Raw genomic sequence first — 13,685 nt, forward strand, 5'->3', positions numbered from 1 at the left:
GTAATGCTAGGTGTTTTCTGAAATACCCTGGTTTTCTTTCTTTTTAATGTTCAAAAATGTGAAAAATATATACAATGCAAATATTTTCTGTGTTCTTTCCACCTGCTTAATTAAGGTCTCACAAGTTCTAAGTATATAGACAGATCTATGGCAGATCAAAATCAGGTAGAGATAAAGCACTTTTCATTTATGCAATCCCTGAATGTGACCCTGCCTCTGATCCCTACACAATGCTCTGAGTAAACTTCACTTCACAAAAGTGTTAACTGCCTCTGACCCCTACACAATGCTCTGAGTAAACTTCACAAAAGTGTTAATGGAGTGAGTACTGCATTCTAGTATCAATGGGCTGAATTTAGACCATTATCATGCTTTCTTGCATTGGGACACTAGACAGATGAATCAGAAAGGACAGGAAGATGAATCCAGTGAGCAAAAGTTATTTATGAAAGTATAAAATATTTCATACTACCAAGAAGAGGTCTATACTTCCAGACATGGCATATACAAAAGACAACACCATAATGAATAGGAAGAACAACCATTACTTTAAAAAATGCAGTAATCTTTTGCATTACACATTCTTTTTAGTTAATATTGAAATATTTTGTGAGATGTTCTAAAATTCATATTTAAATACTTTAAAATATTTTAGGGAAAATTATGACTGTAAAATGATGTATGTTAAGTAGACATATTGTGATTATTTCAATTTATTATATATAAACACTGAATCATTACTTAAAATTAATATATCGGTGTATGTCAATTTTAATAGGAACTGATGCTTATTGCAGCATTATTCACAGCAGTAAAAACCTGGAAATAAGAAAGGTGTCCAAAAACAGATGGCTGAAAGAAGAAACTGTGGTATGTTATACACACAACGGGGTATTACTCATCTGTAAGCAAAGATGAAATCATGCAATTTGCTGTGACATGAGTGAATCTGGAGAGTTTCATGCTAAATGAAATCAGTCAGAAGGAGAGGAAAGGCACAAAATGATCTCTCTCATTTTTGGGGTAACAAAAAATACAGTAGGGAAATAACAAATGCCCAAATGCAATAGAAGCTGATACTGGTCTTCAGCAAGAAGCTTACATTTTGGTAAGGGTGAGGAGCTAAGAAGAGAAACTCTGGGGCATGGCAGAGGGAAGCCGACACTGGCAGAGGATGTGGTGCTGGAATACTCTGTGCATGAAACCATACATTACCAGTTTTTTAAACCATGGTGCCTAAAGTAAAATAAGCCCCTAGGAATAGCTAAAGCAATTCTTGGCAAAAAGAAAATGGGAGGAATCAAGCTCCCCAACTTCCAACTCTACTACAAAGCGGTAGTCATTAAAACAGCATGGTACTGGAACAAAGGCAGAGCTGCAGACCAGTGGAACAGGGTTGAATACTCTGACACAGGACCCGAAATATACAATCATCTAATCTTTGATAAGGGAGTAAGAAATGTGAAGTGGAGCATGAAAGCATGTTTAACAAATTGAGCTGGCAACACTGGACAGCTACATGCAAAAAAATGGGCTTAGACCTCCAAGTATCACCATGTACAAAAGTCAGATCAAAATGGATTAAAGACCTCAACATTAGACCAGACTCCCTAAAGTACATTGAAGACAAGGTCGGCAAAACCCTCCACGACATTGAAGCCAATGGTATCTTCAAAGATGACATGCCACTGGCCAAACAAGTGAAAACAGAGATAAATAAATAAGACTATCTCAAACTAAGAAGCTTCTGCACCTCAAAAGAAACAGTGACCAAAATACAAAGACAATCTACAGAATGGGAAAGGATATTTACGCAGTACCTATCCGATAAATGGTTGATATCAAGAATATACAATTCACAGGTTGAACTCCAAAAGAACAAAACTGCCAACCCGATCAAAGAATGGGGTGATGAAATGAACAGAAACTTTCCCAAAGAAGAAATCCGAATGGCTGAGAGGTACATGAGAAAATGCTCGACATCACTAATCATCAGGGAAATGCAGATCAAATCAACCATGAGATATCATGTCACATCGCAAAGACTGGCCCACATCCCAAAAAACAAAAGCGACCGGTGTTGGCGTGGATGTGGGGAGAAAGGGACTCTCCTTCACTGCTGGTGGGAATGCCGACTGGTTCAGCCCTTTTGGAAAACAATATGGACGATTCTCAAAAAGTCAGAAATTGAGCTTCCATTTGACCCAGCAATACCACTCCTGGGAATATATCCCAGAGAGGCAAAAAGGTATAGTAGAGATGACATCTGCATTTCTATATTCATTGCAGTACTGTTTACAATAGCCACAATCTCGCAAAAAACAGAGTGCCCAAAAACAGATGACTGGCTAAAGAAACTCTAGTATATCTACACAATGGAATACTATGTAGCTGTTAGAAAACATGAAGTCATGAAATTTGCATATAAGTGGATCAACATGGAAAGTATTATGCTTAGTGAAATGAGTCAGAAAGAAAGAGACAGACATAGAAAGATTGCACTCATATGTGGAATATAATATAGCTGAGAAGTACAAGTTTGCAATGATGCAATTTCTGGCAGATATTTCTCTGCACTTAGTTACTAAAATACTAAAATACAGAAATTCAAAACCGTGTGGCCGCTAGTGCGGCACTGGACCTCATATCGCTTTATTCTCCGCAATGGAAAACAAATTATCAAATGCTTCCTTTTCAGCAGGTCCGACTTTAAGGGGGAGAAACTCCAAACAATAATAGTGAGTTTTGTGTTGAAATATTGAATATAATCAAAGTAAAGAGAAAGTGAAGTGAAATTTATCAGTTACACAGGCGGGGTGGGGTGCGGGGTGGAGCTAAACTGTGATTCTTGGTGGTGTAATATGTGCAGTGGTGAAGGGATGGGTGTTAGAGCATTGTATAACTGAGACTTAAACCTGAACCCTTTGTAACTTTCCACATGGTGACTCAATGAAAGAAAAAAAAAAAATTTAAAAAAATACCACTGAATTGAAACAGGATGCTATTCTCCGTACACAACTCTTAGAGGACGGCTATGCTCTTTTTTATTTTTTTAAACAATGTAGGTGTATTGCTATTTGTTCAGCCATTGATTAAGCTGATTGAATTGGGGATGAACTCCACATTACTTTTTTTTTTTATTGTATCACTGTGAAATAGAGTTACAAAGTTGAGAATCAGTCATACAATGATGGAACACCCATCACTCCACCAGTGTACGTTTTTCACCACCCACATCCCAAGAAGACAGCCATGTTTTGAGAACAGTGAGGTCTCACTCAAATTCTGGAATGATCTTGTTCAAGGAATTTTTTTTTAAATGCCAATAAACATTTATTTAAAATTAAATAATATAGTTTCAATGCTATGGTTTTGTTAAAACTTTTTTTTTTTATTAATTTTATTAGTTCACCATGTGGAAAGTTACAAAGCTTTCAGGTTTAAGTCTCAGTTATACAATGCTCAAACACCCGTCCCTTCACCAGTGCACATATTCCACCACCAAGAATCATAATATACCTCCCCCCTTCCCCCCACCTCCCCAACCCCCCACCCCGCATGTGTAACTGGTAAATTTCACTTTACTTTCACTTTACTTTGATTACATTCAATATTTCAATAAAAAAATTTCACTATTATTGATTTGGAGTTTCTCCCCCCTAAAGTCGATCTGCTGAAAAGAAAGCATTTGGTAATTTGTTTTCCATTGCTGAGAATGAAGAGATATGAGGTCCGGAGGTCGCACTAGCAGCAGCATAGTTTTGGATTTCTGTATTTTAGTAACTAAGTCTAGTGAAATGTCTGCCAGGAATCACAACATTGTAAGCTTGTACCTTTCAGCTACTTTATATTCCACATATGAGTGTGATCTTTCTATGTCTGTCTCTTTCTTTCTGACTCATTTCACTCAGCATGATACTTTCCATGTTGATCCACTTATATGCAAATTTCATGACTTCATGTTTTCTGACAGCTACATAGTATTCCATTGTGTAAATATACCAGAGTTTCTTTAGCCAATCATCTGTTTTCGGGCACTCTGGTGTTCAAGGAATTTTTAAAATGCCATTAAGTACCATAAAATGTGACACTAAATATTATTACTTCTTCATTTGCATATTATGAAGGATGAGTTAGTCAGAATAGTAGAATATTAACACACATGGATAAACTAATGTTATTTTTCTAGAAAGTTCTCTGTCTAGTAGTATTCAGCTAGAGTATTGGACAACAGATAAAAAACACCTATTTCATTTACTTATTAATTCATATATCCATTCATTGATGTATCTATCAAATGCTTTTCAAATTCTTCTATAAGTACTCACTGGGAAAGAGTTCAGAAAAAATTGAACCATTTTCTTTTCTACAAAAAGACAAAACCTGTGCAATAAATCTTGAGATATCTATTTAAGAACATAAATATGAAAATGCTTACTTTCTATAGTTATTATCAGTAAAAACTATAAATTTGTGTATCATAACTATTTTCTCTGTTTTTATATTATTTCATAATATTTTAAGCCTCACGCATGAAGGAACCGGCAGAGGAACCAAGGTATGTGGGACCCATGACTGAGATCTCCAAGTCTGCTTAGATGGGGACTAGGCCTCCTCCATCCAGATCCCCAGTTTTTCAGTAGCTTGGCAGTTACACCCACAAACTGCCCTCGGCGCCATGTAATCTCATCAACAACCAAGATCCAGAGACTATAAAACAAAGTTCCCGGAAGACAGCGATGCAGAATCTTGCAAGGCAGAGCCTGGCAAGCTACCTGTGGCGTATTCTATATGCCCCAAACAGTAATAATAATGGGCCTCATTCCCCTGACCCTGAATGCGGCAGGGTTGATGAATGGAGACATTATTGGTGCCTGCTCAAGCAAATCAATGAGCAATTGGATGACAGTGATACAGTGACAGTGATTATAATATGGATCATCTTTATAGTGTTGTTAAAAGTAAACAGCTTAGGAATACTAAACGTGATAGCAAATAAATGACACATTTTCCATGACATTCATCTTTATAGAAGATTAATTTTTCTCAATTTTCTTAATTTTCTAAGAACCTTCAAGGATGATACATTGGTATTATATACTAGAATTCTAACAACCTCTAGAGAATAATAATAAATTGTGTTCAACTATATGGCAAAAGTAGGAATTCTGTATGCATAATAAAGAACCCTCTATATACTTAATATATACACACATTTAATTTTACTTATCTTTCTAAATTGATGAGTGTGAATCAGGATAATATTTGCATGGCATAATTTTTAAACATCTGTAATTTAATATGTATACATGTTTAATTTTACTTATCTTTTAAAATTGATGAATCTGTAAATTAGAATAATATTTGCATGGGACAATTCTTAAATATCTGTAACAACAACATCCTGCATTTGCTCTTGCTACATATAGTCATATTTTCTGTAAGAGATTTCTGTATAGATGGATAAGCATATAATCTAATCTAATCTTATAGTGGCACGGACATTTCTGCGTTCTTTTTGCTAACTGGTGGTCTCCTTGACATGCTTGTAGGACATTTCCTAGTAGAGGGCCTTGTGATACCTCATTCCTACTCAGGAGCTAACATTCCCTAACCCAAATCCATTCCACAGGATAAAGATCATCTTAATTTTATATTGAAAGAAAAAGAAATAACCATTAATTTACCTATTCACTACCATAATTCTGAGTATCAACAATGTACTGGCAATTGCTGTATTCAGTAATGAACAAAATAAAATATTTTTGTGGCTTATATTCTAGTCAAAGACAATAAAAATTAAACCAAGGCCTAATCTCTATTATTATATTAGGTATAGCTATATTATACCTAATATAAAATGGGGTCAATGAATTTCTTCTAAGAATTAGAAATTAGATCTCCAAGCTAATTCATTATTAACAAATGTTGGAACCAAATGGTTATCTTCACTCAACTTCCACTTAAGGACTTTGCAAGCTGGGGGAGAGGTTTGCTACTTTCAGAGCAAGGGAGAAGCAGAACAGCAGCACAGAAGTAACAAAGCGCGAGCACATGAATAAAGGGGAAAGAAAGAAGCTGTTGGTACCTCGGTTTTTAAGTGCCTCCAGTTCCTGATACAATGACACCTGAGACTGAACTTCTAGACTGAATTCTGTGAGATAACTCTAACTTCTTCAAATAAATTGCCTATTCCTCAAGTAAACTCAGGCGGTTTTTGTTCTTTATAATCAAACAGGACTTAAGGAAAAAACAGTAATGTAATTTATTTTTGTTTACCATGAAAAAACACTTTTGATATTCTGAATTGCAAATGTGCCTACTGGAACTAATTGGAAAAAGGAAATAATAAAGACAAAATAATTTTTCTGTGACTTTTCTTCTGTAGCTTCTTTACTTTTTCCCTTTTCCTTTTTGTTTTTCTTTTCCCTGTTTCTGGGACACAGCAAGTGGTGCTCAGGGCTTACTTCTGGCAGGAGTAGAGAGACCACTTGGGGTACTGGTGATTGAAACTGGGTTAGTTACATGCAAGACAAGTGTTCTGCTTATTGTGCTTTCTCTCCAGCTCCAGTTTCTATGCAACAAGAACAATCTTAGTCAAACAGCATAGCAGCTTTAGTGTACCAACTTTAATTCCCTTCTTTCCCTCTCTTCTCATTTCAAGAACTCTTACTCTGTTACTGAATAGTGCCGATTTCCTGATCACAGCATGGGGGTAACTTTCCTATCTGTAACTAGAAATCAAAACATCTGTCTGCTGACTCTTTACACCAAATTTCTTATTTGTTTTTCCTAAGAAGGAAATTAGAAATGTTGGTAGTTAACTCAACCCAAGATGCTAATTGATACCAAAAGAAGAGAAAAAATACTCATTACAGAAAATATACATGTGTCTTTAAGAAAAAAATCTCTTCAATGAAAATAGTGATAGGAAATCATGACACTGAATAATATAGTATGACTAATATATTTTAGCCAAGATTCTTTGTTACACCTTTTGTATGATAATCACAAAGAAAACCAAAAGATTAACCTAGTGAAGGACCATATTTGTTGACAAGTTGAGACAGTTCAAGGGTTAAAAGCACATGCCTTGCATGCAGCTGATCCCAGTTTGACTGCAGGCACTTAGGTAACCCAAGAATTTCTGGGTGTATTCAGGAGGTTCCCGAGCATTGCTAGGGTGACCCAGCTAGTCCTTGGTACCACAGCACCCTGCCCAGCACCACAGAATCCTTGGGACCTAGCGTTCACCAGTATCTGCTGGTGGTGAACTCCCAGGAGCAGGCTTCAGAATTCTTACACTAACTGTCTTAGACTGGTGCCAGTGTGCAGGTATAGAAAGGCTGACAACAGGGGCGTGTCTCATTAGTTACAACGCTGGTCTATAGACTAGTATCAGGTTGCAGTCCACAGGTGTAAAATGATTGAGAAATGGTGGCCTATGCATGCTTGGGAGTGCCCCCGCCCCAAAGAAATAGACTATAATTATTGAGCAGCCATTGATGTATTTTAGCAAAATGTGTTTAGAAGCTAAAAACAGAAGTGCAAATTAATATATTCAAAATTGTAATCAAATGTTAGAACAAGAAAATCAGTCATAAGTGCTGAGTCAACTAACTGAGTTGATCACATTTGTATGCTAATCCTGTGTTTTTTAATTAACAGATAAAGCAGAAGGGGGCATCTGAAAAATAAGAAAAATAAATTTTCAAGCTCTACTTAAATGGAGAAGCAATAACATAATTCTGCTGCATTTCAGCAACTGTTTTTTAGAAAGGCAACAGACACACCTTGGTATGTTTCTCTAAGATTATATTTCACAGGCCTCAGCACCCTATTCTGGCGTCACTCACGACCCCAAAGAGTGCAGATGTTGAATATAAGCTGAGTCATCACATGATGTACTACCTGACCTTCTGTCTTAAGTGACCAGAAGAGACATTTCTTAAGCAAAGGAGCAGAGGTCAAGGTAGAGATTCAACAAGTGGAGTCTGGAACAGAGGTCTCTCAACTGATTCAGCCTACTATCCAAACTCCTTTCTCTTTCTTTATCTCTTCCTTTCCTTCTTTTGAGTCATCTCCAGCAGTTATACCCAGTAGCGCTCAGGGCTTACTCCTAGCTCTGTGTTCAGGGATCACTCCTGGCAGGGCTTGGAGACCATAAGAGGTGCTGGGAACTGAAGCCAGGTCAGCCTCATGCAAGGCAAGAGCCTAATCCACTGTACTATCTCTCCAGTTCCTACCAACCCCTTAAAGAAAACAAACTAACAAACAAACAAACAAAACACTCACCACTCACGATTCCACCCCAACACCTAAAACTCTATCTCCTTTGACTAAACAAAGAATGACCCCCCAGTGTACTTAAAGCTACTACTCCTTCCTTCGGTTACGCCCTCTAAACCTCTTGAAATGGTTTCATCTATTTTGGGTAACATTGCTCTACATCCACATCAGTTCTTTAAATTAAAAGAAATTAATCATGTCTAGTACTATTCTTAGAGTAAAAATGCAGACTCTAAACCTTTCATTGTACTTGACATATTAATATAAAGTAGAAAGAATTTCACATTGGTTATAGAATAATTATAAAGGAAATGCAATCAATTAAAAAACTGAAAGCAAAAAGGAAACTTAAAAGGAAATTCAGGAACATTTCCAAAAGCAGGCCATTTCTTTAATGCAACTTCTCTCTCTCTTTTTTATTTAATAGATTTTACTTTATAGCTGTCAAACTTTTTCTATAATGGTATAATACTCATCTGAAAATAATCAAAAACAGCAAAACAAAAGTATAGTTAGGAAATCTGCCTCTCAAAAGTTAGGATACTATTTTGGGAATGGCCAATTATAAATATTTTCAACTGTAACATTTCAGTGATCTATAATCAGTAAAAAAGTTTACTGACCTATAATCAGTTAAAAAAAGATAAGGCTAACATGTTTCTGCAATATTGGAAACATACTGAAAATTCTTATATTTATTTATAAGATATAAACTTTGTAGGTCATAAATGTATGTATGTGTGTGTGTATACATACATTGGATGTGAAGAATGGAAATGGGTACCTTTATAACTTGAAAACCCAAAAGAAACTTTTGATCATGTTATCATGTTTAGATTATTTTAACTACTTCTGAAATATTTCATCAGAAAGCTTTTCAATGAAAAAAATATGAGTAATATATATTTATGTGCTTATAAATAAGAGCATATAAACTGTCTTTGCTATATATTTAACTGTAAATCAACTAACTCCATTGCAATTATGACTGCTACAATAGAAATATTTCCAAAGGAATAAAGGAATATTTCACATCTATAAAAAATTCAATAAAGAGGGTAACTTATTTTTTCAATATAATGTCATGTATTAGTGAGGTTTAAAAATGAAAAGAAAAACAAATTTATTCAAAAGAATGTTGGTGTAGGTTTACAAAGGAATAACAGAACACTGGCTAGAGAGACAAAATTCACCCAGAATCTGTGATGTAAAAAGAAAACAGAACAGCAGAAAATTTAGAAGAAATCAAAATAATATAAAAATATTATATTGCTGCTATACTGGTTAGTAAGGAAAGCCCATACCAAAAAATTAAAAGTACTTATGGAAATAAAGACATAAAGAAAACATCCATGGACGAGAACAAATTTGAGGCTTGTGTACTAATGTTTGTCAGTGGCAGATGTGGCTAATTGATCGCTGGACTTTGTCAATGAGTCTGGAACGTTTCTAAAGCACACGACAGAGAGTTACTTCCAGCTCTACAAACTGATGATAAAACCTAGTTGTCCCATGTGTTCTCACTGACACTACTAAAGAGGTTCAGTTCAATCAGGAGACCTCACTCGGCAAAGATTGACAACCTGCAAATGGTGAAAGATGTGGTCAGGAAGAGATGACTTCCAAACTTTTTAATGTGCAAAAAAAAAAAAAAAAAGAAAGAAAAAGAAAAAGAAAAAAGGGAAAATAATATTTCAAAATGATTGCCATGATATAATCATTAAAATAAATTTTTGTTTGTTTGGGACCACACCTAAGCTGCTCAGGGGACCATATGGGGTGCCAGGGATAGAACCTAGGTCGGCCCCAAGCGAGAAAAACATCCTGCCGCTGAATATCTCTTCAGCCTGAGAAAAACTTTTCAAAGCCTGTAGTCATTCAGGATTTAGAATGGTTTGATCAGCTGATGAGAGTTCTTCATTTTTTGGGTCTTGTGCCACACACACCTAGTGGTACTCCAAACTTAGTTCTGACTCTGTTCTCAGAGATCACTCACACCTTGTAGGGCTCAGGGTACCCACTCGATGCTAGGGATAAAACCTGGGTTGGCGATGTCCAGGAAAGCTGTGGCCTGATACAGCTATTAAAAATATTAGTTTGCAAGAATATTCAATTACTACAAATCAAGAAATTAAAAAATGTCCCCCACAAAAATACATCAGATATTAAGGAATACAATTTTTAACTGATAAATTTCAATAATATGTATTTAGTATGTCTAGTTTAAAGTTGCAGTCTAATAATCTAAAAATAATCTGAGAAAATAATTACAGTAAAGAATATGATAACCAAGTAGCTTAAACACCTAATAAAATTACATATTATCTCTTAATAAAATGCAAAACCCCTTACTGTTACTTTTAACAAAAAAATATGCTTTTGTCAAATGATATTTTGTATAAATAAATTCAATATTTTTTAGCAATTCTTAGGGGCCTGGAGGTCATCCCTGACAATAGTTGGTCAAGCTGGCCAGCTGGCTCAAAGCCTGGATCTTGATGTGATGCTGCTATATCCCAGTATTTCTGGGGACCAGCAGGGCACTGAAGGAAGGCAGGAGGGGCTCAAATGCCAGGCCTCGCAGTGCCAGGCGTATGCTCCAGCCATTGAAACACCTGCTCAGTTGCAAATGACTTTTAAGCTTTTGACAAAATCTATTTTAGGGGTCAGAGATAGTGCAGGATAAAGGCTCTGGCCTTATGAACTGAACCTGATTTGATGTGCAGCACTGCGTATGACCCCCTGAGCAGTGCCACGAGTTCCCCTGAGAAGAGCCAGCAGGAGCCACTGAAAATGGTCAGAAGTAAGTCCCACCAAAATTACTATAGAGTTAGTTGGTGTTTATACAAAATGGAACAAAGGTAATGTCAGTAGCTTTGTTTTATGTTTACTGATGCATAAAGATTTCCCAATGAAATATATTTTAGAACATATGCACTTGCTGAGTCACATTTGAAACATAAACTATCATTTTAATTTCAGAATAAAGCTGAGTACCCAAGAAAGCAAATATTGAAGAGAATTAAATATAAAATGTTTATTGCCACAAAATTTTAGAAAGTAAATTTGTTCTAGTATAACATTATACCATTTCACCAGAATACTAAGACAAAGTCTTCAAAATGTAAAACATCAGAGAAAAATATACAGCTAGTTCAACACCTAAGCAAATTTAAAGTTCACAATGAACTTAATTTGAGGATGTACCTTATCTCAACAGACAGCGTGAATTGTATGCATTATTCCCGTAAATTAACACTCCCTCAGTTTCTCACTGTATTTTACTCACATAAAGTAATTATTATTTAGCTAAAATTTACGTCAATTCTGCATAGGATTCTGAAGCTCTACTGACAGCAGTGAAAAGTACTCTCAACTCCAAGTAACAAAATCATAATCTAAAACATTAAAACGAACTCACCAGTCCAAATCTAGTTTTCTACATTTACGTATTAGTAATTTGTTAACATCTACTTTGAAATAACTAATACACTAAAATTTCTTCACCCTTGGCCAAATCACTGTCATCAATTATTTCACTATTATGTTTTTCTATGCCTTTACATGCAATTTTCTTGGAAAAGGAGATTAGATAACACTTAAAACAACCTCATTTTTCTATAAGACTAGCCGTTAACTAATTGTGGTACATTTTAGGTTACATCATTAATCCTGGTTATAATAAAGTTTAATTAGTGGTTAAATCTCTGTATAGTAGTTGTATCTAGCCCTGGTCAGAAAGAATGCAAGTGTTACAATAAACCAGAGAGCTTTATAAATTTTTTTCCCACTCATGGCCCTCTTTTGCTCACGAAATGTAAATATGAGTGAGTTTGTCAGAAACACGAAATACTTGGAGTTCCCCTCCCCGCCCCAGTAGAGCCCGGGCAGACGAAACCTCAGGAACCCAACCGCCGCCATACTCATGGCCACTCTCCATACACTCCGGCCCAGCCTCACCCACGAGGGAACCTGCAGAAACACCCAGGTATGTGGGACCCGTGACTGAGATCTCCAAGCTCACTCGGAGAGGGAATGCCCATGGTGCCATATAGTCTCATCAACGGCCATGATCCCAAAACTCGGAAATAAAGCTCCGGGAAGAGAGCAACATAGGCCCCAACCATGAGTGAATCTGCTGTACAATCATATTCTAAATTTCAGAATTCCTGAATTGCACGGCCACGAATCTCATACTCTACACCACTGATGTACCAAGCTTTGGGGGACATGATTTGGGGTGTAAACATTTGAAATATGGTGGTGGATTCGTGTTTGAATATTAAATGTAATGAATTATTGTGAACAGCTTTGTAGAAATAAAATAAAATTAAGAAAAAAAACACTGAATACTCATTACATGTTTGACCATTCAGAAACCTATTACTACTGCCCAGTAGTGCAAGAGCTTCACAGTCAGTGTCGCAATTCCATCTGGAGCACCACGGTTTAAGGGAGCCAATAGCTACATAAATAATGTTTGAGAATGCTTTCACACCAAATACAGAAACCAGCAGAATGCAAAACAAAACACTTGTGAATGAAATTTACTACATTATAGCAAAAAATCAGTTGTCTATTAATAAAACTTATATGTACTTTGAGAATATTCTACTTACCGATGTATGCAATTTTTACTCTCAAGATATTCCATACCAGAAGCAGCATCTAATGAAAATTTCACCAACTGTTTGAGTTTTATTTCATCCTTTTTCTTTCTCAGAAAGGTGAGAAAATCACCTCCTAAATGAATAAACAGATGAACAACGAGAAAAAAAATCAAGATGAAGGTCTCATATAAAACCTGCTAGCAATATCTGGCAGGAGACAAAGCACTATACATCTGGCCTACTTTCTTGCATATATGTATGTATGTATATATGTGTATATATATACACACACACATATATATGTATATATATAGGTACAAATAAAATAAAATACAAAAGGTTCACATTTGATTAGAAAGCAAAACTCATAACTTTCCTAAATACAATTTAAGTATTTTTAGAGCTTAAATAGTATACTGCTCAATAAATAATGTTACTACCTCTCACAAATTTGCTTGGCTATATTTTTCTAAGAAATTTTATTCCTCTAATACTAAGTAACATAATAATTGAGCTAAAAAAAGGAAAATAAACTATTAATTAGATAGTGGTTGCTTTAAAACACTGAAATTATTATTACTATTATCATTTTTGGTTTTGAGGCCACGCTTGTCGGTGCTCTGGGCTTATTACTAGTTCTGCTCTTAGGAATCACTTCTGGTGGGACTCAGGGGCCCTTATGGGCTGCCAGAGTTGGCCACGCTGGAGGCGACTGTCCAAACTCCTGTATTCTTTCTATGGTTCCCCAAACACTGAAATTAATCACAGTATTATCACTGCCAGTAG

General features: G+C 35.8%; 1 protein-coding gene across 1 annotated transcript in view; it reads right to left on the bottom strand.

The window, feature by feature from the left end:
* Positions 1 to 13,685, bottom strand: part of FER (FER tyrosine kinase) — a 445,847-nt gene that overhangs the window by 93,988 nt on the left and 338,174 nt on the right. Inside the window, exon 17 of the mRNA XM_055144946.1 lies at positions 12,909 to 13,032. Coding sequence (XP_055000921.1) covers positions 12,909 to 13,032 — 124 coding nt within the window. The remainder of the gene's footprint in view (positions 1 to 12,908; positions 13,033 to 13,685) is intronic.

The sequence above is a fragment of the Sorex araneus genome, chromosome 1 (assembly GCF_027595985.1).
Source record: "Sorex araneus isolate mSorAra2 chromosome 1, mSorAra2.pri, whole genome shotgun sequence".
Classification (NCBI taxonomy): domain Eukaryota; kingdom Metazoa; phylum Chordata; class Mammalia; order Eulipotyphla; family Soricidae; genus Sorex; species Sorex araneus.